Source organism: Carassius carassius, chromosome 38, assembly GCF_963082965.1.
Source record: "Carassius carassius chromosome 38, fCarCar2.1, whole genome shotgun sequence".
Classification (NCBI taxonomy): Eukaryota; Metazoa; Chordata; class Actinopteri; order Cypriniformes; family Cyprinidae; genus Carassius; species Carassius carassius.
In genome coordinates, this window is record NC_081792.1 from 19,768,038 (window position 1) to 19,795,221 (window position 27,184).

General features: G+C 38.1%; 1 protein-coding gene across 4 annotated transcripts in view; it reads right to left on the bottom strand.

Annotated features, from left to right (window-relative positions):
* The window catches only part of LOC132119523 (kazrin-like), a 146,208-nt gene that overhangs the window by 103,969 nt on the left and 15,055 nt on the right, over positions 1–27,184 (bottom strand). For all 4 annotated transcript variants that reach the window (XR_009426165.1, XM_059529562.1, XM_059529564.1 and 1 more), the window contains one exon: positions 8,609–8,766. Coding sequence is in view for 3 of the 4 variants with exons in the window: in XM_059529562.1 (XP_059385545.1) it covers positions 8,609–8,766 (158 nt within the window). In the remaining variant the exon portion in view is untranslated. The remainder of the gene's footprint in view (positions 1–8,608; positions 8,767–27,184) is intronic.

The window sequence follows — 27,184 nt, forward strand, 5'->3', positions numbered from 1 at the left end:
TCCCTAAAGAATTTATAAAATTCGAAAGTAAGGCCATCAGGGCCTGGAGATTTTCCTGAAGATAATTTATTTATTGCTTTATCTAATTCCTCTATCTTGATTTCAGCCTCACACAAGTCTTTAAACTCCTGGTCTAACTGCGGTATGCTAGTGTGTATATTATCAAAGAGAATATTACAGTCTGATACAGAAAAAAGAGAGCTATATAAAGAACTATAGAATTGAAAAATCTCTGAGGAAATCATTTTAGGGCAGGTACTTATAACACCGTTCACATAAAGAGAATTTATGGCATTTTTCTCCTGTCGCCTTTTTTCAAGTCTGCAAAAATAATTATTACTTTTTTCCCCTTTCTCTATCCATCTTGCCCTAGATCTTACATATGCTCCTTTAGCTTTTTGAATATATAAATCATCAATTTTGGATTGCAAGGATAAAATTTGTAATTCTCCAGTTCGTTATTTCCAATGTAGGCGCGCGGTATGCGCGCTCATAATGGAAGCGACGCGGTCGCGATGCGCACGCGGTGCGACGCGCCGCGACGCGCCCGTTTTTTCCAGGCGCGTCCGCACTGCATCGAGTTAAAAACATCTCATCTTTCAGAATGGCGCAAGCGCACCGCGGGTCATGTGACAAGAACTAAACATTCAGCTTCATCCTTTCCCGTAACAACGTTGAAAGCTCAGCCAAGATGAAGGAACAGCTGATCATAGCTGTATATGGATTGCCATTTTGAAATAAATTTAGTAGCAGAGCTACTGAAAGCGATTTTTTTTCTTTTGTGCTGCAAACCCATTTATCCTTTGTATTATGTCCTTAGTAAGAAGGAATGAAAGGCTTTCTCAAATAAGAACTTATTTAATGAACAATAGGAATAGCAAATAGAACAGCATAGATAGCAGCTGATGCAATACTTCAGACTCTCCTATTCTCCTGTTCTCAGTCTCACATATTAAAAACCTCTACCGCCACCTACTGGCCAATATGCACAGAAGAACACAACATATTCCCCCATCACTTAAAGCAAACTGTCTACCCAGATTTTTAAGAACAAAAGGAACACAATAACAAAGTTACAAAATTACCAAAGCATTCACTTGGTTATGTAACATAACTACTTATCTCAATCAGACTAAAGAACAAAATAAGTTTCACGATAATCACAAGAATGTAGTATTCATATTAAAATAAACAACAAGGTGACTTAATGAATTACTCATCCTTTATATTCTCGCAATGCAAGTGACTAAGTAACACAGTCTTCCAGCCAACGAGGAGGTCGTCTCACACGGGTAGAACCCCTTTGAAGAGCTTCAGCAGCTTGAGGAGCCTGAGGAGCTTGAGGCACCGGAGGAGGAGGAGGACGAAACTGAAATGACAAGTCCACAGCATCCATATCGGTAGTCTCCGAAACAGGTGCAACAGAACGAGCCAGGTGAGAAGCATGCCAGTTCTTCCCGTCTGATAACAGGTAAGTACACGCACCCAGTTTACGCACAATTTGACGTGGGTTGGTAAATCTTGGATGCGCTTTCGGAACGTGAGTTGGAATGCGCACACGCACCCAATCTCCCACTTTGAAATCAGGAGTGCGAGCCACACGTCTGGAGTCAGTGTATGCTTTCATTTTCTGTTGTTTCAAAGAAACTCGCTGAAGAAGCGCAGGAGCATCCTGACGTGTGGTGAGAGAAGGAAGAACATTAAGACGCGTTCGCATCCTTCTGCCATGAAGCAACTCAAACGGGGATAGTCCTGTGGCAGAATGCGGTGTAGCACGATACACTTGGAGAAATTCCGTGACTGTAGATTTCCACGGCTTCGTTCCCAGAACAGCAGACTGAATGCAGCCTTTCAGCACGCGATGAAAGCGTTCCACAGCTCCATTCGCGGAAGGGTGGTAGACAGAAGTACGTATGTGTTGAATGTTTCTCTCTTTTAGGAATGTAGCAAATTCCGCTGACGTGAATTGGGTTCCATTATCAGACACGATAGAACATGGATTGCCGTATCTACTAGACACAGATGACAAGAAGGCGATAACATTTTGAGTAGTGATGGAAGCGGTGAACGCGATTTCAGGCCACTTACTGTGATAATCAACTAATGTCAGCGCATAACGACAGTCCCACACAGCGGTTTCAAATGGACCCACCACATCTACAGCTACCTTGTCCCACGGTACAGACGGAAAAGGCACTGGCTGCAGCGGCGCAGCAGAAGTGTTGGCAGTTTTGTCAGAGGACAGACACATTTGACAGGTCTGTATGTGCTCTTTAACCAGACAATCTATGCCTGGCCACCAGTACAGTTCACGAAGACGTTGTTTTGTGCGCACAATTCCCTGGTGGCCTTCATGAGCTAACTTCACCATCGTGTGCCTTAGCGCAACAGGCACAACCAGACGTGATCCTCTGAACACATAATCGTGCTGCACACTCAATTCGTCACGTAGTTTGAAGTATGGACGTAGAATATTATCCACAGAAGTTGAAGAGGAAGGCCAACCGCAAGCTATTTGTGTGCGTAATGCACTCAGTTCAGAGCACGTCGCGGAGGCAGAAGCAAACTCTGCCGGTGACAGAGCTGACATTACAGGAGACATAAACGCCACAAACTCAGGTTCAGCGTCCATGCAGTCTTCATCTGAAGCAGGCAAAGGCAGACGAGAAAGACAGTTGGCAGTGCAATTTTGAGCCCCAGGCCGGTAAATCACATCATAGTTAAAGCACAGTAACCGTGCTGCCCAGCGCGCAATGCGCATTCCGGCGCGATCAGTACCTATGGATGAGAGGAGCGCAGTTAATGCCTGGTGGTCCGTCCGCAGGAGGTGCCACCTTTTCAATGGTTGAGTACTTGCGTTCAGCAGGCGACAATGTCCGGGATGCAAAAGCGACGACGCGCTCAGTCTTATTCTCATGAACTTGAGCGAGAACAGCACCCAGACCATAATCAGAGGCATCTGTAGATACCACCGTAGGCAAATCGGGGTCGAACAATGAAAGTGCAGGACTGTCAATGAGCAACTTTTTTACAGCATCAAAGCATTGCTGAGCTTCCTCCGACCAGACGAAATCTGAGCCCTGCCTGATGCATGCACGCAGAGGTTCAACTACCGTGGCAAAGTTGGGAATAAACTTATTGTACCATGATAGTAGCCCGATGAAAGAGCGGAGTTGAGGTGCATCTTTTGGAGCGGGTGCATGAAGAATGGCAGAAAGGTGATCCTCATCAGGTTGAATTCCTTGCGCATTCACCAGATGGCCCAGGAAGCGCAGACTGGTTTTGTTGAACTGACATTTCGATTGATTCAGCTTCAGTCCAGCATCCTGTAAGCGCTGAACAACGGCTTTGAGCGTGTGATCATGTTCAGTTTGCGTACGTCCCCAGAGAATGATATCATCAAGGTAATTGGCAACATTCGGAAGTCCCTGCAAAACTGTTACCAACATTCTCTGAAAAGCAGAAGGTGCTGAAGCAAGTCCGTACGGTACGCGACAAAATCTGAAAAGTCCTTCGTGAGTAATGAAGGCGGTCAGATCGCGGCTCTCCTCATGTAAGGGCAACTGAAAATAAGCACTCTCCAAATCGATAGTGGAAAATACAGTCGCTCCCCTTAACAAAGACAAAAGTTCCTCAATATGTGGTAGTGGGTAGCTATCCGTAACTACAGCCTTGTTGGGTTCTCGCAGATCCACGCACATTCGAATGGCACCCGACTTTTTCTGTACTACTACTATCGGGGAGACCCACGGCGAAGCGTCCACTCTCTCTATAATGTCAGACTCGAGAAGGCGATGAATTTCCTCACTGACTGCGGCTCTAACAGACAACGGTAAGCGGCGGAGTTTCTGGCGCACAGGAGCCACAGCTGGAGAAGTCTTTACTCTGTGCACAAAGCCTTTTGCACATCCCAAAGCAGCTGAAGGCGTCAACGCAGACAATCGCAGCACAGGTGTTGGTGACTGCGCTGACAAAATTGAATTGCCTTCAAAACGAAGATGTAAGCCATTAATAAGATCCATCCCAAGCAGAGCTGTGCCAGATTCCACCACAAAGAATGATGTGGAGCAGGTGATGTCATCCATAGAGACAGTGGCAGGTAAGCAGCCAAGCACAGGAATCGGAGCACGAGAATACGTCACCAGTTTCAATGAAGGAGGCAGCAGAGCATCTTTCTGGAAGTGTGTATCATACACAATTTTAGGCAATATAGAAACAGATGACCCAGAATCCACGGTAAGCTCGATAGGCACAGACATAGTTGCGGTCGCAATGAGAGCAGTGCACCGAATTTTATCAGTTAGTGAGTCATGCATATAAAGGATCTGAACTTCAGGCAAGTCAATTTCACGCACTGAGCAAGCTTGTCCTGAACGACACACCCGCGAATAATGTCCCATCTTTTGACAGTTATTACACTGTGCCGATGCAGCAGGACAACTACGATCATTCGCGAGGTGTTTCTTAGATCCACAACGATAGCATTCACGAGAGGACGAAGCAGGTGCAGTAGTTGATGAAGGCTTTGAAGAACACATTGTAGACGGTGGTTTTAAAGGTGGTCTATGACGGAAACGTCCAGCTGCAGGTGGAGGCTTTGCATGTATCACTTGCACAGGAACTGAACGAGTATTCGATAATAATTTGGCTTGTTCACCAGCAGCTTCTGTTTGGGTGGCTATAGTAATGGCTTTTTCCAGAGTCAATTCAGATTCTAAAAGCAGTCTCTCACGAATCCGATGACTGGACACATTCTCCACGAGCTGATCACGCAACATGTCGTCCAAAGTAGCTGCAAAGTCACAAGTAACTGCTAAATCCCGTAGAGCAGCTACGTACTGAATTATAGTTTCTCCTGGTGCCTGAACACGTTTCCTGAAAGCATGGCGCTCAGCCACTATGTTCCGTCGAGGGGTAAAATGCGCTTTCAAGGCCGCAATCGCATCTTCCATCGTATCACCTTGATTCGGCAAGGAATAGAATAATCTTTGTCCTTCAGTCCCCAGACAATGTAGCAGTAGTGCTCGTTTGCGCTCAACTGGCCATGCATCTCCAGAAGCACCAACAACAAGCAAATAATTCTGAAACATCCGTAGCCACGTGTCGAAAGGAATAGTTGGTTCACCAGGACATGGCAAAAATGGCGTGGAAAAAGTAGAAACAGCTGCCATCTCCAAAAAAAAAGTACCTCGTCGCCAATTTATTATGTCCTTAGTAAGAAGGAATGAAAGGTTTTCTCAAATAAGAACTTATTTAATGAACAATAGGAATAGCAAATAGAACAGCATAGATAGCAGCTGATGCAATACTTCAGACTCTCCTATTCTCCTGTTCTCAGTCTCACATATTACAAACCTCTACCGCCACCTACTGGCCAATATGCACAGAAGAACACAACACTTTGCTGAAATTTCCGCGTCTTGGAGAGAGCAGGTCATTGTTGCTTAGCCTCAGGAGAGCTTCTGCCCGAGCGCTTTGGAAAAAAGGAGAAAGCGGCGCGCATAGCCTTTTCCATGCATTATTAGGCGCGATACGTGAATGGCCCCTTATTCATTCATTAATTATTTTTTAAATAAATTAAATAAATTATTATATATATATAACATGCACTTTTTCTTGTTCCGTAACTTGCGTTCATATCCTCATCAGTCTGTATATAGTTTGCATCATCAGTAAGATGTGAGTTTTGTCTTTTAATCGCTGTCACTGTTAGTGCGCTGAGCCACGTAATGTGTTTTCTTTTCTTTAACAGATTTCTGAGGGAAACCGCGTGAAACCTTGAGCGTTCGTTCATATTTTACATCTGCTTAACTGTCTATATAGTTTGCATAATCATCAATAAAATGTATTCTGAGGTCTTATATCGCAGTATTAGCTGATTGAGAAGCGTTACTCGTCATTGGGGAATCCTGGAGTGTGACGTGAGGGGATCCCCAGTATTACAGCACAGCGACGCAAAAGCCATGACACAAAGTTACGGAAACTAAACAACCGAGAGCAATATGTGTCTTCCTTAGATGTAATGTTAGTTCTGTAATTCAAGCGTTGGGTAAAACACCATTATAATCTCCTTTGAATGCTGCTTACTTGGTAACAGCAAAGAGGTTGAAATAAACATACGCACAATCAGCTTTTCCACATGCCCCGATAATCAAAACTTCTACTTAGCGCTTGCTTAATTTCTGCAGATCAGTTTTTGTAACTGTATTACTTAATCCACCTGTTGCTTTGGTCTTCATCAGAAGCCGCTTGCACCACCTGCTGGTGAGCAATTGACAGCAGTTGGAGATTATGCCTCTGTGCTCTACTGCTATTCCTGCAGCTCCCGGATGTGAAAGGGCGAATTATCTGCCGAATTTTAACCACTGAATTTGTGGAAGCGAATTTGGAAAGTGAAATAAAATGGACTGAAATTTGCCTGTCGAATATTATACATCGTATTTTTTAACCGATTTAATATTTTGGAAGTGAATTCTGGAACGTGAATATGAATTAGTGATTTTTTAATTATGAAAAAGTGTGTGAAATATTTTTAATTGAAATATTCACAGCTTAAACGAACAACTATATTAAATTTCAGGACCTAAAGATGCAAGCCCTGGAAATACAAGGCATTAAAATGCAAGTACTGTTAATTCAATGCATTATTTTTTCAGATAGTGCTATTCAGCATGCTTTTTTGTTTCAAAGACATAAGTCATTATTTTACTTCCATAGACATTCAGTTATTCAAATTATGACATTTAAAAATGCTTTGGTCCTCCTCGACATCGACTTCCCTTGACCCTGTTTGCACAAACCTCATTGTGACCCCAAAAGCATTGTTAAAACATCTTCAGCATCACGCAAAATGAATACAGATAATGGAAGCGCTTAAATAGATTACTAGAAATGTGTGAACCACTAGTGGCACCAAACGGAACTGCAGTCTGTTTGTTTGAGAATAACCCACGTCACCTCGTAGAGGATCAACTAGAGGACATTAGCGGTATTGCAGCAGCCAGTAGGGATAGTTCATTCAAAAAATACCTTTTTTTTTCTTCTGTAAACACAAAAAAATAGAGATTTTCGATTAATAAGGGTGGATAATCACTTTAATGTTTTTTGATGATTTTGTAATGTTTCTGAAAGAAGTCTCTTTTGCTCACTTATTTGATCACAATTTTTTTCTGCATTTATTTGATCACAAAACAGTAAATTGTTTTAATTAAAATTATTATATTTTACAATTATTATTACAATTTATTAGAATTTAATATTTAGTTGAATATGTAATATTTATTAGAATTTTAATTATGATTAGAATTTATTATTTTATTATGGCTTTTATTATTTATCAATTTTTATTTTAATATATTTTAAAATGTAATTTTATCCCCCTGTGATAGCAAAGCTGAATTTAATTTTGAATTCAGATTTTTTGTTGTAGTTTTTTTCTCTCAGGTTAAAAAGAAATTTCAAAAGAGCAAAACAGCAATTATTTGAAATATATGAAATAGTAAAGACATTTATAATGTTATAATAAATCGTACATACCATAAACTATTGAACGCTAGTAAATATGCTTCCATTGAGGGAAAGAGCACACCAGCAGGTTGGTCCACAAGAGATGTTTTTGTCTCTTCTGTGACTCAGATGATGGGGGAACATCACTAGAAATATTGCAGTCACCGCTGGCCATAAACCAGTTGAAATCTTTCAGTGATTACAGTGTTTTTAGAGTGAGTGTGGACAGCATCTCTATGGACAGGGCCATTAATGGATCCGGGGGTGTAGATGTGTTGTACTGACTTATTGAAGCCTGTGCAACATAGATGCAATCAGGAGTAAAGTGTCATGCCACAGTGGTCTGCCTAAGGCTAAAGCTCCTTGATTAATGTATTAATGTGTTGAAATTTCTTCATGATATTACCCTTGAAAATAATTAGGAATGAGTCATCACAAGCTCAATGTTGCCTCCGAACCTCGTCTTCCTCATGAATAACAATCATTTTTCAGCTCCTTCAGAAACGAGAGGGCTGCAGAGACGTCAGATAGGTACAGTATATAATGAATTTCTCAGTGTTAATTGATTGCAGTTTTTGGTCGAATTGCTGTTGTAAAATTACTATCCTTATATGACAAATGATGATACATGTAACATAATATCTCCTCCTTGTCAGTTTATTAGGTGTGAATTTCAATGGAACTGGCCACACAGGATGTACAGTAAAATCAGAATTTGTATAATTATGTATAATTATTTATAATTATGTTCAATGTAAAATGATTGCATCAATTATTTTGAATATTATACTAATCTTTATTCTGATATGTAGAGTACTTTCAATGCTGAATGTTTAATTAGACATATTGTCTAAAGTTTAATACTGTCTATATATTTATATCATCAATATTTTTATATTGTATGATCAATAGATAGATCATCTAATCTAATACATTATATAATGTGATAATGTATCTAATATATTTAAAATATTTAAATGAAAGAGTACAGTTAGATAAGTTAATGGTTAGTACAAATTCAAAATTCAGCAATGGCAATGGAGTATACAAGACATTCAGTTCTCAATGGCTCACAACCCTAACTGATTAAAGATGCTTTTACCTGTGCATCCATGAGCAGGTGTCTCATTAGAGCCATGGATTGGCTCAAAGTATCCCTCTCGGTGGGCAGAAAGGTGTCCTCTTTGTGGCTCATGGCATTGGGTCTGTTCACCATGAAGTGAGCGATCTGGTCGTTCAGGCTGTTCAGAGATTGCACAGCTGGAGAGAACGAATGAAAGACGTATCAGAATCAGCGCACATACTGATATCATCCTTACATATATGTGCTTGATATTTTATTATGGTCAAGTTTACATTATACAGCAACAACCGCCCATATATAACGCACTGTTATAACTTCACTGATGGAAAAATTGCCCTGTCATTTATATCAGATAACATGAGGCCATGAGACTCTCTGAGCTGTTATTGCTTTTCTTGAATTGCTCTGGGCAAAAAGAACATAGCCCATAAAAAATAAAGTCAGTGCTGGCATTCCATTTGGACCAAGTGCCAACCATAGGATAGCAATCAAAGGCCCTTTTCACACATACTGCATACGTCTGCAGACTCGCATTGGGCTCGCACTGCAGCTCTTCCAGAAATAGTATTTTTCTATATACTACTGTACAATACAATACCTGTCATTGAATGTCATTAAGAATGATTACAAACTTGATCATCATAAAAACGAATTTATTTTATCAAAGTAGTTTACAATACACAACTTTACAAAAATGGTGTGATTATGAGGTAAGTTACAGCTAAACTCTGCAGGACAGTCGCCCTCCAGGAGCGAGTTTGGACACCCTTTATTTGACATTTGTAGATAAAGTAAAAACAAAGGAGCTGTGTAAATGATAAAAATATTTTAGAGCTCCCTGTATTTAAGCTGTGATATATATATATATATATATATATATAAATATATATATATATTAGCCACACATTAATAAATAAATCTATATATATATAAAATTATTTTTACAAAATAAAATGGCTGCCTACTGCTCCGGTTGTGTTCACAGTTTGTGTGTTCACTAATAACTATCTTAAGGCCCGTTCACACCAAGCACGATAACTATAAAGATAACGATAAAGATATAGTTCTAAAAATCGTTCTCAATATTAAAGAATAGCAGAGTCCACAATACTACTATAACGATAAAGGCATAGAGAAACGGTATCATTGGAATCATTTTCAGAACAATTTTTTTCCAGCTGATGAACGATAAAAACATTGACATCCAATCAGAATCCATCCTACTATAACGAGCTCGAGGATTTAAAGCGGCAGACGCACATGCGCTCAGAATAAACAGACTATATCGTTCGCTGGTGTGGACGCTAATATCGTTATCTTTATAGTTATCGTTCTTGGTGTGAACTGGGCTTTAATGTTATTTGTTTATTTTACTTTAATTTTATTACAAGTAGGCTACAGTACCCCTTAAATAGACCTGGGGTTGCTGCACATGCTAGTGACTGTTGACGTGTCATTCTGTACTTCTACATCTGCATTCTCAAATTAAATACAGTGATCCAAAACAGTGAATCTAATCACCATTCAGACAAAAGTTCACTCCAAGAATGACCACACTGATGACTGATCTTATCGCTATAGCACACCCTGAGTACATATGAGTTCAATCTTTTCTGCTTGTGCACACTGCAAAAATAAAAAATAAAAAGGACTGTGTCAATCTGACATAATGGCCTGTATGATATAGTCAAATGTCACCACGTAATTCTAAAATTACATCGATAGCCCCTGTTTGCTTTCATTGGCATAGGTGTGCCCATGTCCGTGATCTCAGCTGGTATGTGTCTGGCTTGGTTAGTTTATCAAACTTTGCTGCAGCCCTCCAGATGATTCGGCTCATTGGCATGCAGTCTGCTCTTCTCTAATCCTTCTCCCATGGGCTCGGCAGCTCCCCGTGCATGCTTCCATTTACCATTAATCCTCTCACTTAACGAAGGCTGCCAGAATTATTGTAAGTCCATTTACCACTGTAGAAATCTCACATCCATGCTCATTTTAATGCATTTATTCATAATCCCCGGAAATCACTTCTGACCCTTGCTCGCCTCTATCAATCAGTGCATCAGCATATCCAACAAATTAAATGAGGCACATCGGCCTTTTTCCCAACAAAAACATCGCAGTGAAGAGTATTCAGTGTGGCACTGACCTCAGCTGGCCAGGAAACTAATGCTGACATATACATCCAATAATTACAGTTTTGTGAGACCCTTCAGTTCTGATGGCAAACAAGCCAGTGCTGCAGGGTCATAAAGAAGGAGTGAGAATTAGTCAGACAGAATCATCATCTGAACTGCCACTTACCTTATCGGGCCAGTGCTTTATTTTCACATTGTTTTTTTATGTGATATTTGGTTTTGAAATCTTTCAACATTTTAAACTTCTCAGCTTATTATTATATTTTGGCAGCGGCTATTTGCACTAAGTGTAAGTAGCAATAGAGGCTATTTACACTGTTTTTACTACTATTAGCAAATAGTGGTTATTATCTGCACCTCAGTATTGTAGTACATTGTAAAACAGTATACAATATTAACTTATTGAGTGTAAATTGTAATTTTAATTCAAATTATTAAATGGATGCCACCTTATTGGGACAAAAAGCCCTCCCTACACCTATCCTAACCCTACCCGATACTTTATTTTCAACTTTTTGATTTTATTCTTCATTTTCATTGAAAATAAATGATTTTCTGTTGTGATTTGAAATTTGAAAAGAGAGAAAAAAGTTTGCTTTTACAGGTTCGGACCCAGGTCAATCGCCTCAAAAGGAATACGGCACTGGTTTTACCATCTGCACCACTGAAGCTGATGATTGTCAGTTGTGTTTTGTAGTGTTGACTAGCCCAATCACACGTTGGTGGGTGGAGTTAGTGTAAATAGCTTCAGCCAACAAGACGTTATATTTTTCATTCTTGGATGGACTGTTCCTTTAAGAGTCATTCTGGCTAGAGAGCTTCCACATTCTGCAGCTGTCATTCTTCGAGGGACACTTATAATGCTCAATGCATCATGTGGAAAAGCAGCCCTGGCTGATATGCTTCACTATAATTAAAAAAGAAAATAGTCAATACTCCTTACCCCACCCATTGAAACACATGAGTATACAGGTATATACACCTCCCTATTAACAGTTAAGTGCCTCATAGGGGAAAAAAACCCTCTAGTTTACAGATCATACGTTTCAGGGTTTGAACCTATGACCTTTGAGTTACCAGAGCCACATATTTATCCACTGCTGCAACCACCCCATTGACAAGTGAGAGAATATGTAGTCATTCACTAGACAAGATGAATAAAAAACAGTCCAGTTTGATCTTATAATGCACAGTTAATGAAAACTTAATTAACTTTTGGGGGGGGTGACTCAGCAGATCCAAAGGCCTGTTACAGCAAAAACAGAAGCACAAGGGCATGAAAAAAGCCTTTACTATCTTCCTTTCACACTGAGGTATGGATTTAAAACCTGGTGCAGTCAGCTACGGCATTGCAGGGGTCATTTAAGATTTGGGAAAGATACTCTCAAATAGAGACAGCAAATAAATGTTACTCTCAGAGAGAGTTTTCAAACCAGTATTACTTCCATTTTCCATGGGTGGATTGTTTTTTTGTGTGATCAGAGATGCTCAAATCGCATTTCAGGAAACACAACAATATCTCTGCTATTGCTGACTGTGGCATAACACAATGCTGGAACGGAATCACATTGTTTCCTTATTATTCTCAACCACTCTGGAGATAAAAGTCAGGAATCTTGTTTTTATAAACACTGAATCCATTCACCAAAACTGGGAGAAGTTGCTCAGAAACAACACTGCTGAATTGCAAGGTTAGCTGAAGTTTGTTCAATAATATCACAGATGCCACAGATTCACCTTGCTGAATAGTGCTCTAGAATACTTGATTCTGATTGGTCAGTTCCACAACTGAGCAGTCAAACATGTTTGTTTGCTAAACGATATATTTCTGCATATAAACCATATTAGTATGCATATAACATACTGGTGTTACTTTCATGTCTTTAGAATCTTTCTTTTCATATCAATGCAAGTTAGAATAACTGACTGTTGAACTCAAAATGATTACCGCACTGCACTTGTTTTCCGGTAAAAACACCTAAAAATAAAAATAAAAAAAACTTGAAAAGCAGATTTTCTGGCAATGTATTTTGACAATTTTCTTTAAATATACTAGAAAGATAATACAATAATTTAAACCCTGCTAGGTTTATTCTGCATAATGAAAAAAAGCCTGTACATTTTCCCTTATCTGTAAATAATTCAGTAAATAAATAAAAAATCTAAATGCCAGTAACGACTTCTAATTACAATCTAAAATCACTCATTTGAAACCCGTCTGCTTTATTCACTTTATTCTCTGAGTAGCATATTAAAGGAACAACAGAGATGATCAGTCTCAAAAATCTTTCCTGCAGTAACAGTGTGGTCATGACGGAGTAAAACACCACCTTACAGGAATAGAGAGGTTATGTGAAAGATGGGCGTAGCCTATGTGTGGGCTCCTGGTCATTTTTAGAAAATACTGAGATTGTGAGACGATTGCCATAAAACCCAGTTGCAGCGTGTGCTGAGCAGATTTATGATCAGACCTCGTCTCTGAGCGCTGCAGCACATCTCGGAATCAAATTCAAAGCTAAATAAAATGTTTATGGTGCCAACAGACGAATGGAGTCTAATTTCACATTCAGCAGTTTACGAGGTGCACGTCTGAAGAGGATACCTAAAGATGTGACAGAGGGATAATGAAACCACGACATTGAAAGTGACAAGGCATCACATCACGAAACGCAATGCAATACACTGTTTCAATTTTCCAGCAGTGCTGTCTATCATGGAGTTTGTAGTTCAATGCAACAACCAAGAGACTTTTTTCAGGAACGAATCAATAAAGACTGTCTCAATACCAGTGTAATGACAGAGCGCTATCTGCCTTCCCTCAATGGCTAAAGAGTTTTTGTTTCAGACTGATCCTTTATAGATGCTTTGCAATCAGACCTGTGTCAGATTGTGACAAGTTGACTGAAGAACGGAGATCTTTTTAAGATCTCTTTAGTGAGTCAACTGTTCTTCCTAAACAGGAATACATTGTATAGCTCAATAATGTTACTTTATGCAGCTTTTAATTTGTTTCTATTTTAACTAGTCCAAAATAATTTTAAGAAAAATGCTAAAGACTGTTCTTAGAAAAAAATAATGACTATTTGTATGAAAAATTGTATGTTCCTTAATTAAACTGTTTTTGAATGATTTAGTTCAGTGGTTGATTCAATGACTCATTCGTAAAGGGAGCTGTTTGTTCTTATTAATGAAGTAGTATTTTTGAACTAATTGGTTACGTGAATGGTTAAGTGACTTATTCTTAAACTAAGTCACTTGTTACTTTCTTAAGTGAATCCATGTTTTTGAAGAAATCATTATCTACCGGCGTTATGATGCAATTTACAGAAAGAGTCACTTGTGGGATTAAATGGCAATAATTATTAGTTGTTACATCAATGTTCAGACTGACAGCCTATCTAGAACTCCAGAAACAACCCATGAAACCCACATTTTTTTTGAAAACAACTTGTTTTAAAGATGAGCAATTTTGTTTGAGGGTTTTAAGACACGGAGCTATGACCAAGCTAAATCTGAATAATGTATGTGAATATACGTATAACTGCAGAATATCCTCAGCCTACCTGATTAGGTAAGATTTCATAATGGGAGTTCCTGGTAACAGCTACACAATGCATCTTTCAAGTCATTGACATATGAAAGAATCTCAAGATTTGTTCATTGCTGTTAAAGTTCATACATTTGTCTTTGGTGACTCTTTGTGTGTATGTTCATTTTGATGAAGCTTTACAATCTGATCTGGCAGATGAATGGAATCAAGTTCAGACTGTTCAAAGTGACAGTTCTATAATTACACCAGAGAGCCATGTTTCGTCACAACAGATTGCAGATTCCCAAGTGGAGACATGAAAGAAAAAGACTGAGAAAAAAGCTGTCGTTGAACCAAGCCTGTGGCCATTTGATCTCTAATCGTGATCTCTATTTCTGACAACTGATGTTTGGTGTCCTGTCTCTCCCTGGCTGACAGGAGATGAGAAGAGCCCTGTGCTGAAGCTAACGCACTCATTCACCCTGCCAGCATGGCCCCTGGAACACATTACCATGCAAATGACTACATGCACTCCTCTCTCAGCGAGCAAAATGACACATTAAATGTTCCGACAGAAGATAAAATATGAAGACTTTCTGAGAATGAGTGAAAAATTATTTCAAGAGTCATCAAGCCAAGATGGGGCTTTATGGATTGAGAGGGATTCAGTTCTTTATGAGCCAAAGATAAGATGATAGGATGAATCACACAGATCTGTAATCTGTTATGCATTTCAACCAGGTTTGGACACAAATTAATTATGCTTGCCAATTTCAGAGTTTATTTTGGATGGAGGTGAATTTGATAAACCAGGGTTAATGAGATTAAACAGGGCAGATGTTCAGATTTAAAGTGTGTCCGCGAGTGCTGTTTTGCAAAATTACAACAGTTCAATAATCAAGAAGTTAATACTGAGAAGTTTACATTTAAAAAATAATATTCACTGTTATTTTGTGTATTTTTGGGCCGCCAATGAAAATAATTTCAAAAAGATGATTCACCTGTCATTTCTAAATAAATCATTGTGTTCGAATGAATCAGTTCAGTAAATGACTCAATGCCTCACTCATTAAGACTCACTTGTAGAATCACTTGTAGCCAGCAGAACACAAAAACAATTATTAGTAATTAGTGAATGATTATTTGTCATGTCATATCATATTCATCTGGTTTATGCTTGTTTTAATCCAACACAAAACAACACTCTAAACTCAACTCTACGTATCTCATTAGTCACACATTTTTCATAATGGATCAAATGGATTGTGGTGCATTGCAAAATCTTTTAAAAAAAGGTTTTCATGATGAATAATATTGGTCGCAGCCTCTGTGTGATAGCTGTCATATTGAGACTTAACAGCAGTTTTTCCTTCATTTAAATTTGGTTTAGGTGTACAACAGGATTTCTGATGCTTTCAGAACAAAAGAAACAAAAGATGATAGCAAGAAAGAAACCGATTCTGAGTACTATTATGTTCAAGAGATGATGAGCTGTTTGATTCCTCTGTAGCTGCTGGGAGCACAAGGAGTCACTATGGGGCACCGTCTGCCAAGGCAATTTGAGGGTTTTCCAATGGCTTCACTCTTAAAAAGTGAGGAGCAGACTTAGATGAATGGATGTTTGGTCCCTCGCATGTTTCCAAGTGCATGAGGGAATGCATTCAGCATCACCCCATTACCAAGGAAAAACATAACCAAATCAAAATGGAGACAAAACTAGAAAAAGAAACAAGAAATGGCTGAAACTGCCTTCAGGGGGGATCACATTCCCATTCTCGCAAACAAAGGTTGAAATCAGATTCCAGAAGTTAGCATATGCCATTGTCATGCTAATTGCCAGGCAGTGTTCTGACAGCTTTATTATAGTTTTCCATGCCTTTGTTTTGCATATCATAACAGAATTCCACACCATTTGCATCACTCACTCAGGAACCTGCAATTTAGTTGTTTACAACCCAGTTATACACAGCTATCTTTGACAGTGTGCAATTCATTCCCTGAGTGCCTTTGATTGTATGGTTTCCTTAGAGGCAGACTGTGAGCCTGCACCTGTATTCCTGATACAGTTTTGGACAAAATGATTTGGCAAAAAAAATATTTTGGAAAAAAAAGAAAGAAAGAAAGAAAGAAAGAAAGAAAGAAAGAAAAAAAAAAAAAGATACGTGCCATAGATTATAAACACATATGACTGATTTCATTCAAAGACTGTGTTCATGAGGCAGGGACGTTTAGCATGCGTTAGCCATCTGTGAACATTTAGACCTTTGCACCTCTGAAATTTGCTTCCAGCTAGAGTGAGAGACAGAGAGAGAGGCCTGTTAAAGTGCTGCACAAGGTCAGTTCTCAGCAGAGAAAAAAAATGTTTAATGTAGCAATTTCCGAAAACATGATGATTGGTCTGAACCGTTAAAGGGGTAGTTATCCAAATTATGAAATTCATATTTTTATATGCACGTTCAAATTTGCTACATCATGATCATCATGAGTGGACAATAACCAATGTCCTTTGGCATCACTGATGCAGTGCTTTGTCAAACACAAAATGTCAACATTTTTGTTAAAAAAAAAAAACTCAGAAAAAAACTCACTTTTTTTTTTGCAGTATTGGTTTTATTTTATATTGGCTAATATTACAAAATAAATCTTTACAACCTCCCTGCATTAAACAAGACTATTCTATAAAATCCATAAATAAATAAATGAAAACATTTACACACATTAAACACACACACACACTAGACTGTACTAATAAATGTTATGCAATTAAACAATTAAAGACAATATCAGCATTTACTTCAGCAGCACTAAAATACTGAAATATACTAAAAACTAACAATGATAGTGTAAAAACAATGAACTGAATTTTTTTTTTTAATTTACCGATTGTTACAGCCAAATATTTACTGTAATTGTATGAAAAAAAGCCACACCAAATAGCACTTTTTGTGTTCCATGTAAGAAAGAAAATCACCCGATTTGGAATGACATTAGGGTTAGTAAGCGATGTCAGAACTTTCACATTCGGGTGAGCTATTCCTTTAAGGCAGGGGTGTCCAATCCTGCTTGTGGAGGGCCACTGTCCAGACGAGCTTAGTTCCAACCAGCTCCAACACACTTGCCTGAAAGTTTTTTAGTGAGTCTGAGGACCTTGACTAGCTGTTTCAGGTTTGTTTAATGAGAGTTGGATCTACACTCTGCAGGACAGTTGCCCTCCAGGAACAGGCTTGGCCTCTCCTACTTTAAGCACTTTATATAGTATAGAGACTCATCATCACAAACCATTACTTCAGGCATCTCCAAAACAAAAGATGAAGCAGGTCAGCAGTTACCATGCCGCTATAACAGGGTTCTTTGGCTTTGAGAGGAACATGGGGCTGGTAAGAACCTCCACAAAGCCTCTAATCAGTGGGATACACAAACTGCAGTCCCCCTGAGCCATCAAGCTCTCCCAAACTACAGTCCTGACTGGCTGAATGCAACGGCACTGTCAGAGACGTTTACTAGGTGGAGGTGGAATTAAAGAAGACACCGAGGGAATAAGCATTTCAAAGTTTGTGTGTCAGCAGTCACGCACAATAAAACGCAACCAGAAGCAAAGCAGAAATAAATAATAATATTCTTCAAAAGTAAACAAATTACAGTGAGCGCTACATCTGATTTTAATAATCTTGAATACGTCCATTGTGCGAAACTGTCAATGCGACACAGGCATAAAAATAATAAAAGGAAACATTTTTATAAACTTAACCTGGGCTTTTATAAATGTATCCTTATCTGTTAGGATACATTAGGAGTTCTGCTGAGTCTTAAGAAAAGTTGCACAGCCTTTAAGATATATTCAACCAACTTTAAATAGAATTTTCTTCGAATTCCTCATTTTGCATTTAGCCCCTCCAGAAATGTCCATCTGATGTCTTCCATTTAACCTCCGTAGGTGAACTGTTTCCATAAGCTCAAGGATTCTGTCAACTGAATGACCACACATTTGATCAAAATTCAAATTACCACAAAAAAACTCAAAAATTCCCCAAGCACACTAATTGCTCTTAATCCCGAGTCGTTCAATATAAAGCGGTCACAATGTTTAAAGCCCACAAAGAAAATTCTCTCAACTAAAATTCTCTAAGGTGACACAAAATCAAAACTTTACAAAACATCCTGGAATTATAGTTTAGTTTATTTGTGTAGTGCTTTTTATGATACAAATCATTGCAAAGCAACTTTACAGAAAATTCTGTTTCTACAATATTTAGCAGTCACTTATCAGTGGTGACTGTCAGGTTATGTGCATATGGCAGAAATCTTCAGAAAAATGTATACAATATGTAATCAACCAGACAATGAACACTATTAACAGTGATTATTATATGATGCAATCACAATTGTAGCAATATTTGGTAGTTCTGTATGTTGTTTCAGGGTTGGCATCATCTGAGGTCCTCTGAGGGGTTGGCATCATCTCTTCTCAGGTGTTTTGGATCCAGACTGGAGCACAACATTATCAGGATGCATATTCCAGAGTTTGGGAGCCAAATGCGAAAAAGCACTACCTCCTTTAGTGGACTTTGCTATCCTAGGAACTACCAAAAGTCCAGCGTTTTGAGACCTTAGGGAGCGTGATGGATTGTAGCGTGGTAGAAGGCTAGTTAGGTTTGAGGAGCTAAACCATTTAGGGCCTTATAGGTAAGTAATACTATTTTGTTACTGATACGGAACTTAATAGTAGGGGTGCGCCGATCACGATAGGCAGATCGTTAATGCGCATCTCGTCAGTAAAGCCGGTTCTCTAATCAGCGGTAAATTCCATCAGGTGCGTGATTTCACATAGAGCAGCTGTTACTACACAGAGCCGTTGTTAACTGAGAAGATGCGCAAATAAACGCTGAAAATGAACGTGGATTTGCGCATCTTCTCAGTTAACAATGGCTCTGTGTAGTAACAGCTGCTCTATGTGAAATCACGCACCTGATGGAATTTACCGCTGATTAGAGAACCGGCTTTACTGATGAGATGCGCATAACGATCGGACGATCGTGATCGGCACACCACTACAATAGGTAGCCAGTGCAGAGACTGTAAAATTGGGGTAATATGATCATATTTTCTTAACCAGGTAAGGACTCTTTCTTAACCAGGTAAGGACTCTAGCCGCTGCATTTTGGACTAGGCCTACCTGTAGCTTGTTTACTGAAGATGCAAGACAACCACCAAGAAGTGCGTTACAATAGTCCAGTCTAGAGGTCATGAATGCATGAACTAGCTTTTCTGCATCAGAAACAGGTAACATGTTTCGTAGCTTGGCAGTGTTTCTAAGATGGAACAATGCAATTTTTGTAACATGGGAAATATGGTTTTCAAAAGACAAGTTGCTGTCAATGGCAATGGCAATAATGGCAATTGGACAGATAGGATCTAAACCAACTTAGAGCCTGCCCTTGAATACCTGTATAGTTTTGTTATCGATCTATGAGTATGTCATGATCTATGGTGTCGAACACGGCACTAAGATCAAGTAAAACTAGCAATGAGATGCAGCCTTGATCTGACGCAAGAAGCAGGTCATTTGTAATTTTAACAAGTGCAGTTTCTGTGCTATGGTGGGGCCTGAAACCTGACTGAAATTCTTCATTTAGGTCATTTTTTTTGCAGGAAGGAGCACAATTGAGCAGACACAACTTTTTCTAAAATTTTAGACATAAACGGAAGATTTGAAATAGGCCTATAATTTGCCAGTTCACAAGGATCTAGTTGTGGTTTCTTAATAAGAGGCTTAATAACCGACAGCTTGAATGGTTTTGGGACGTGATCTAAAGATAACGACGAGTTAATAATATTGAGAAGCAGTTCTTCTGTAACCACTCAGGATCTAATAAACATGTTGTTGGTTCAGATGCAGTGATAAGTTTAATTAGCTCTTCCTGTCCTATAGATGTAAAGCACTGCAGTTTATCTTTGGGTGCGATGGATGAAACTGAAGTATTAGACGCAGTAGTATCTACATTTGTTTTTGTATTTCTGATGTTATCTATTTTCAGTAAAGAAATTCATAAAGTCATTACTATTAAATGTTGATGGAATATTTAAATCAGGTGGCATCTGGTTATTTGTTAATTTCGCCACTGTGCTAAATAAAAACCTCGTATTGTTTTGGTTATTTTCTATGAGTTTGTGGATATGCTCGGCTCTGTTTTACTGTTTTCCCACAAAATTCTAAAAACTTCCAAGTTAGTTTTTCTTAATTTGCGCTCAAGACTACGAGTTTCTTTCTTGAGATAGTGGGTATTACGGTTATACCATGGCACAGTACGTTTTTTTCTAAACTTTTTCAATTTGATGGGGGCACCAGCTTCTAATGTATTAGAGAAAATAGTGCCCATGTTGCCAGTCATTTTGTCTAGTTCATGTGTATTTTTGGGTACACATAGCAGTTGAGATAAATCAGCCAGGTCATTTCTGAATCTGTCTTTGGTGGCTGGAACAATAGTTCTGCCCAGATGGTAATGCTGAGCCATATAGTTAATATCAGTGATACGCATCATGCATGATACAAGGAAATGTATCATGCATGATGTAACATCATCATTTTGAGGTATGATATCTCTATCAGTAGGATCGATGCCATGCGATATAATTAAAATCTAGTGTATGATTAAAACGATGAGTGGGCATGGTGACATTTTGCTTGACTCCAAAAGAGTTTATTAGGTCAGAACATAAGGCTTGTAAGGATATATCAGCTTTGAATGTTTTCACTGCACACGACTGTAGTGCTGTGCTTGTGACTACCAGTAATTGCATTAATATTTATTGAAGTATAAATACTTCTTCTCCGATAAGAGTGCAGAGAGGACCCGCTCTACTAAGGATAAAAAGGCAGATAGAGTGAACCTAGTTTTTCTTCTCAACAAAATTCAAAGTATTTCAAACCAGTGATGCGCAGGTCAATGTATAAACAACCCGCACCCAGTGTTGGGAAGGTTACTTTGGAAATGTAATAGGTTACAGATTACAAGTTACCCTGTTTAAAATGTAATAGTAGTGTAACTTTTTCAATTACTTTATTAAAGTAATGTAACTAATTACTTTTGAGTACTTTTTGATTACTTTTCTAAATTTGTGAAAATTAAAGAATAATAAATAAAAGCATATACATCAACTTAAATACAGTTATCTAATAAGCATGTGACGTATTCTGTGTAATAAAATCCTAAACATTGGTGTTTCTTTTAAACTGCTGTCTCTTTGTATATGATGATAGTTTTCTCAAAATAAGTAAAATGCACATGAAGTGACACAGAGCAGTTCTAGAAATTATGTTTATGTGCTCGTGTACTCCTATATTGAGGCAGCAGAGGTTGAAAACACTGCGAGCTTCAGTAGGCCTATGTGTAGAAAATGAAACCATGTCTTTGCCATTAATTTACAGGAGGGCGGACTGGGAAAAAAAATCAGACTGAAATTCAAACTCATACAAACAAATTCATGGACAAAACTATTTTTTATCTATTTTAAATCTTTAATTTGGGGACATGCAAAATAATTAAAAGTTCTCTCCTGAACTGCACCTTCACTTCCATTTTTCTCTTCAGTCTCTTTATTTTGCCCTGTTATGCATCTCTCTCATGACTTTAATACTCAAGATTGAACAAAACTATACTTTACAATACAATACTCTCTACAATACTACAATATCTTTATAGAAAAATCCTATATATAATCCATATTTGTCCCTTACAAAAATTAACCATGCTTTTATTAGCCTATATAAAAGTAAAATAACCTTGAGTCATTTTGTTTTTTTTTTTTTGCAAATGGATTTGTATTTATTTTTAAATAAATACATTTGTAAAATAATTTTACATTTTTGGTTATCACAGTTAAACAATAGTAACCATTTTCTCTGGATTTATAGTTAAATATTAAAACGTTAATTTTCGTAAGGGTCGTGTTGTTGTCTGTCGTAGCTCCCCCTAAACCTATAAAAAAAAATCTGAATTTTTTTCAGCTAAATTACTACTGTATCATTACAACAGATAATAATGATGTCCTCTATATAGTATTTTGAGTGATGACTGATGAGCAACGTGCTGCTGCTTGATTAAATAAATAAAAAAACAAAGACAAAAAAGCATCTTTACAGATTAAACTGACCTGAAACCCTGAACAGTAGTTCAGCTTCTCTGCTCTCTCTGCTCTCTCTGCTCTCTCTGCTCTCTCTCTGCTCTCTCTGCTCTCTCTGCTCTCTCTCTCTCTCTCTCTCTCTCTCTCTCTCTCTCTCTCTCTCTCTCTCTCTCTCTCTCTCTCTCTCTCTCTCTCTCTCTCTCTCTCTCTCTCTCTCTCTCTCTCTCTCTCTCTCTCTCTCTCTCTCTCTCTCTCTCTCTCTCTCTCTCTCTCTCTCTCGCATTGATTACTCTGAGTCTGATCCAAACCGTTTGGCGGAGGCGCGGAGAGCGCGCGAGTCATGACTAACAATTCATGATTTATTAGAGATTTAATTATCAAATGGCGGATTCGCAAATTATCGCTTTAGTACATTCGGCAGGCAATTATACAATAATGATATTAATTTTCCCGGTTCTCCCGGTGTCCAGTCCGCGCCTGATTTCCACAGACACGCAGAATGTGGAAGTCATATATTGCATTTTTGGGGCTTAATATTCACAGACACTAGTCCATGTCATGTTTTGATTCAAGTGTACTGACCTACTTTTGATTTAGTCATCCAAAATGTGGCATATTCCGTCCGCGTTAGGCATTCCGTTTTTATGACTGGATTCTATGAACCAGACTGTATTTCCGCATCCCGGAAATGATTAGGGCGGTATGTCTCAGAATAGTCAGTGCAATTTGGGAAAGAAATCAGTTAAATCTGTATGTGGATATGTGTAAATATTCAAATGTAATCCCCTTTGTAATCGTTAAAAATTTCATAAGTAACTGTAATTTAATTACTCATTTTTTCGTAGTAACTGTAACTAATTACAGTTACAATAATTGTGTAATTAAATTACGTAACGCCGTTACATGTAACTAGTTACTCCCCAACACTGCCCGCACCCTTCCTATGTTTTCAACTAACCCACCTGCAATTCGGACCGCAAAAAAAGAAAAAGAAAATATTGTACCCGACCCGCTTCCTGACCCACATTTTTTAAAAGTAGTAAATGCGTTGCCCCTTTATATTAATTTAATTACTTAAATAGGCTATAGCCTACAGAATAATAAGCGTTATGACCGCACTAATAAGGATTGCCACAAAGAACCGGTTAAAGTATTGATTATGAATATGTCTAAATTAAGGAGACATTTGATTGTTTAGTAATAAACTGGTGAACTATTGGACATAAGTTAACAGTACGCCTATGAACGTATCTGTGTATTTATTAGGCAGGGTCGAATGAAAAAGCAGAACAGATGCTCAATTTGTGTGAGGCTGTGCAGTACAACTTAAAGCGGGACAGGTGGTCACTCTATTCGCGCCAGTTATTCAGACAATAAAGTGTAGGCCTATGTATTTCAAAATTGTCTAGTACTATATAAATTACAAAGGTTTAATTGGCATCTTTATTTCAAACGACCCGACCGACCACGACCCGAATATCATTAAAAATATTTTTGGATGACTCGTAACCGCGGGTGACCGCAGGCACTCGCTCATTTTGGATCAACCCGCGCATCACTGTTTCAAACATAGTCAAAATCCAAATGATAGTTTAACTTAAGACCATCTCAGCAAACGTTTCCATGGTGACAAAGCAGCCCTCCTTTGCTCTCAGATCAATGTTTATGTCACACATGCCGCGAGGCTTTGCTCTTATCAGTCAGAGAGCTTTATCCCATGGCTGTCCACCAAAGATTGCTTGACTGCTTTACACTGAGAACTGTATTGAACATCATGTTGTTGGAAGGGATAGTGGAGTGTTTCATAAACAAATAAACCATTAGAGATGCATGTGAGAAAATGGATGTACCAATGGCATGCTCTTCCATATTTCAACATTAATAACATACTTTTCATGCATGTCTCTGGTAGGTGCTTTTATGTAGAGCAACTTTATTTAATTAATGTATAATTAAAAAAAAGGTTGTAGTCCTGGGAAATGAACATACAAATGGTGTTACTCAAGTACTCAACTGTCTCAATTACAAATGCAATAATGTTAGCAGTGATTAAATTAGCATTAAATGTTAGAGGAAGAGACGTACTAGCAAGTCAGAGAGCTGAGTGTGTTTCTGTAATGAAGTAACATTTAGCAAATGTCAACCAATCACTTCTGAAGACTGCAGCCCAGGTATTTCAACAAGAGACTAAAACATTCTTATCAAGCCTTCAGAGAGCTACTCTTTACCTGTCACACTTAATTATGGCTGCACCTAGACCACATGGCAAAGTTGCTCTGAGTTTTTCTCGCTGACCGCTCTTTAAAGTAGATTAACCCCACAGTACATATTTATTTGAATTTGTCCACAGCCAATTGTAACAGTTCGCACAAGGGCTGGTCATGAGTTGTATAAACACCCATTCAACTGCTAAATTCTCAGGGAGTCCTGGGCATGATAATATTTGTGGCCATGTGATAAAAACCTGTGATGAGCAACTATCTGCAGTTATAACTCTGTTGTTTCAAAAGTCTCTTGAACAGCATGTAGTGCCAACTATATGGAACACTTCAAATAGTACATATTCCTAAAATGAACAAACCATTAGAGCTTGGTGATTATCGACCAGTTGCATTAACCTCTTTGGTGTTTAAATGCTGTGAAAGGTAAAAGGAACATAGTGGGGAAAACAGCATTTATTGGATCCCTTTAAATTTAGTTACCAGTTAAACAAGGGAGTAGATTCTGCTATTTTAACATTGTTGCATATTGTTTACTCACGTTTTGATGTTTCCAAAAATCATGAGAAATTTATTTTTGCTGATTTTTCTTCCGCTTTTACTAGCATCTTGACATTGGTCCTGATCAAAATACTATTCGTAGATTTCTCCCTAGATGGAGGACTGATTTTGTGGTTGCAGGATTTCTTAAGTAATAGAATTCAATGAGTGTGTGTAGATAGTTAATTGTCTGATAAACAAATTACGAATGTTGGTTCTCCACAAGGCTGTGTCCTCTCACCCTTACTGTTCATTTTGCATATAAATAATTGCAGGAGTACTTGTTCAGGGAAATATTTAATTAAATTTGCAAATGATAAGTAGCAGTTGAGCAATATTGTTTTTTTGACAGCCGATGCCAATATCTTGGAAAACAGGGCAGCTAAAAGCTGATATATTTATTATTATTAATATTTAAGACATTTGAAATCATTTGACAATGGATTAAAAAAAACATACTTTTGCTTTAGATGACAAAGTATTTTTCACAAATAAATAAATATTGAATAAAAATATAATTTAAAAGGAAGAAAACACTGTATCAAACAGGGCACTCAGTATTCTGAGAAGTTTGTGTTCATTGGGAATCATATTTTTCAAATAAAGCCAGGGTAACACTCATTTTACATACAGCACACAGAGAAAATAACATGAATATGACAGTGGGCGAATGCATAAAGCACAGCATAATTTGAAATCATGAGTTTAAAGTTTAAAGCATTAAATTCACATGGACAGACTGTCACACAGAGAACACGCGATCATGCTGGATAAAAATGCACATTTCTCTAGATCTCACGCCTGGATTCGACTAAGTTTGCAAGGTGTGTGAAATTAAATGTTAATTAATTATACATTAATTCCTTTGTTTAACCATTCTATCTGATTATTAGACTGACTTCTATCTGAATTAGACAGAACTGTTAACAACGACCGCAAACAAGAGAGTGTGAGCACTGTGTTCTCAGGCGCAGCCTTTCTCAATGCCATAAAAATAAAAGTACTGCCTTGAATACAACGGCCAAGCAGAAAACTTATCAACCGATGCCGATATTTGAAAAAATGGCAAATATCGGTCGATATATCTGCATTGGCGATATATCGGTCAACCACTAATAAGTTAGTTATTAGGAAGTCAATAATTAGTCTCCTCCAAAGGATGAGGACAGTCACAGACCCTTTTTAGACAAATGTATTACTTGGTGTGATGCACCAAATCTTAAGTTAAATGTTTTAAAAACTAAAGAAATGTGTACTGATCTTAGAAAAGAATCATCAGCGAGTGTGACCATTATTAAAGGGGAGCAGATTCAGGGTGCTAAAGAATGTAAAATTCCTCAGGGTTTTCCTGGACTATAAATTGAGTTGAGATAAATGGATTGAAGCTGTGAACAAAAAGGGTCAGCAAAGGCTATACTTTTTTAGGAAGATGGTGCTATTTAATATAAGCCTTCCATTGTTAAAAGTGTTTTATAATGCTTTTATTGAAAGCGTTTTGACCTTTTGTATCAGATTTGCTGGTTTGGTAATGCTACCGTGGAACAAAAGAGTTCATGGACGAAAGTCTTAAATATTGTGAGTAAATTTCCCACTTGGTACCCCTATAGGCTTGGAACAAATGTAACAAACCAGATGCCTTGGTAAAGCTATGAAAATTACATCTGATCATATGTACTTTTGTATGATGAGTTTGAGCTTTTGCCTTCAGGTCCAAGAATCAGGATGCTGATGTTTCTTAAAAATTTGGGTATTTTTTACCACAACCAGTGAAATGCCTTAATGAAAAATAGCGTTTTCCCCCCTTCATATTTACTGCTTTTGTTGTTATGTCATACTGTTTTCTATGTGAAACAGATGTTAAAACCCACTGAAACTGAATTTCTGCAAGGGCATAAACAAAAGTACTATTACTAGCCTACTTCATTACACCTCAATAGCTGCAATGGCACTAAAAGTGTTTCTAAATCAACAATGAGACTGAGAATAAAATATCTCCCTCACATTGCTGCTTGATGTTTAAAAAAAATCACTTTTTAACCAAGGTCTC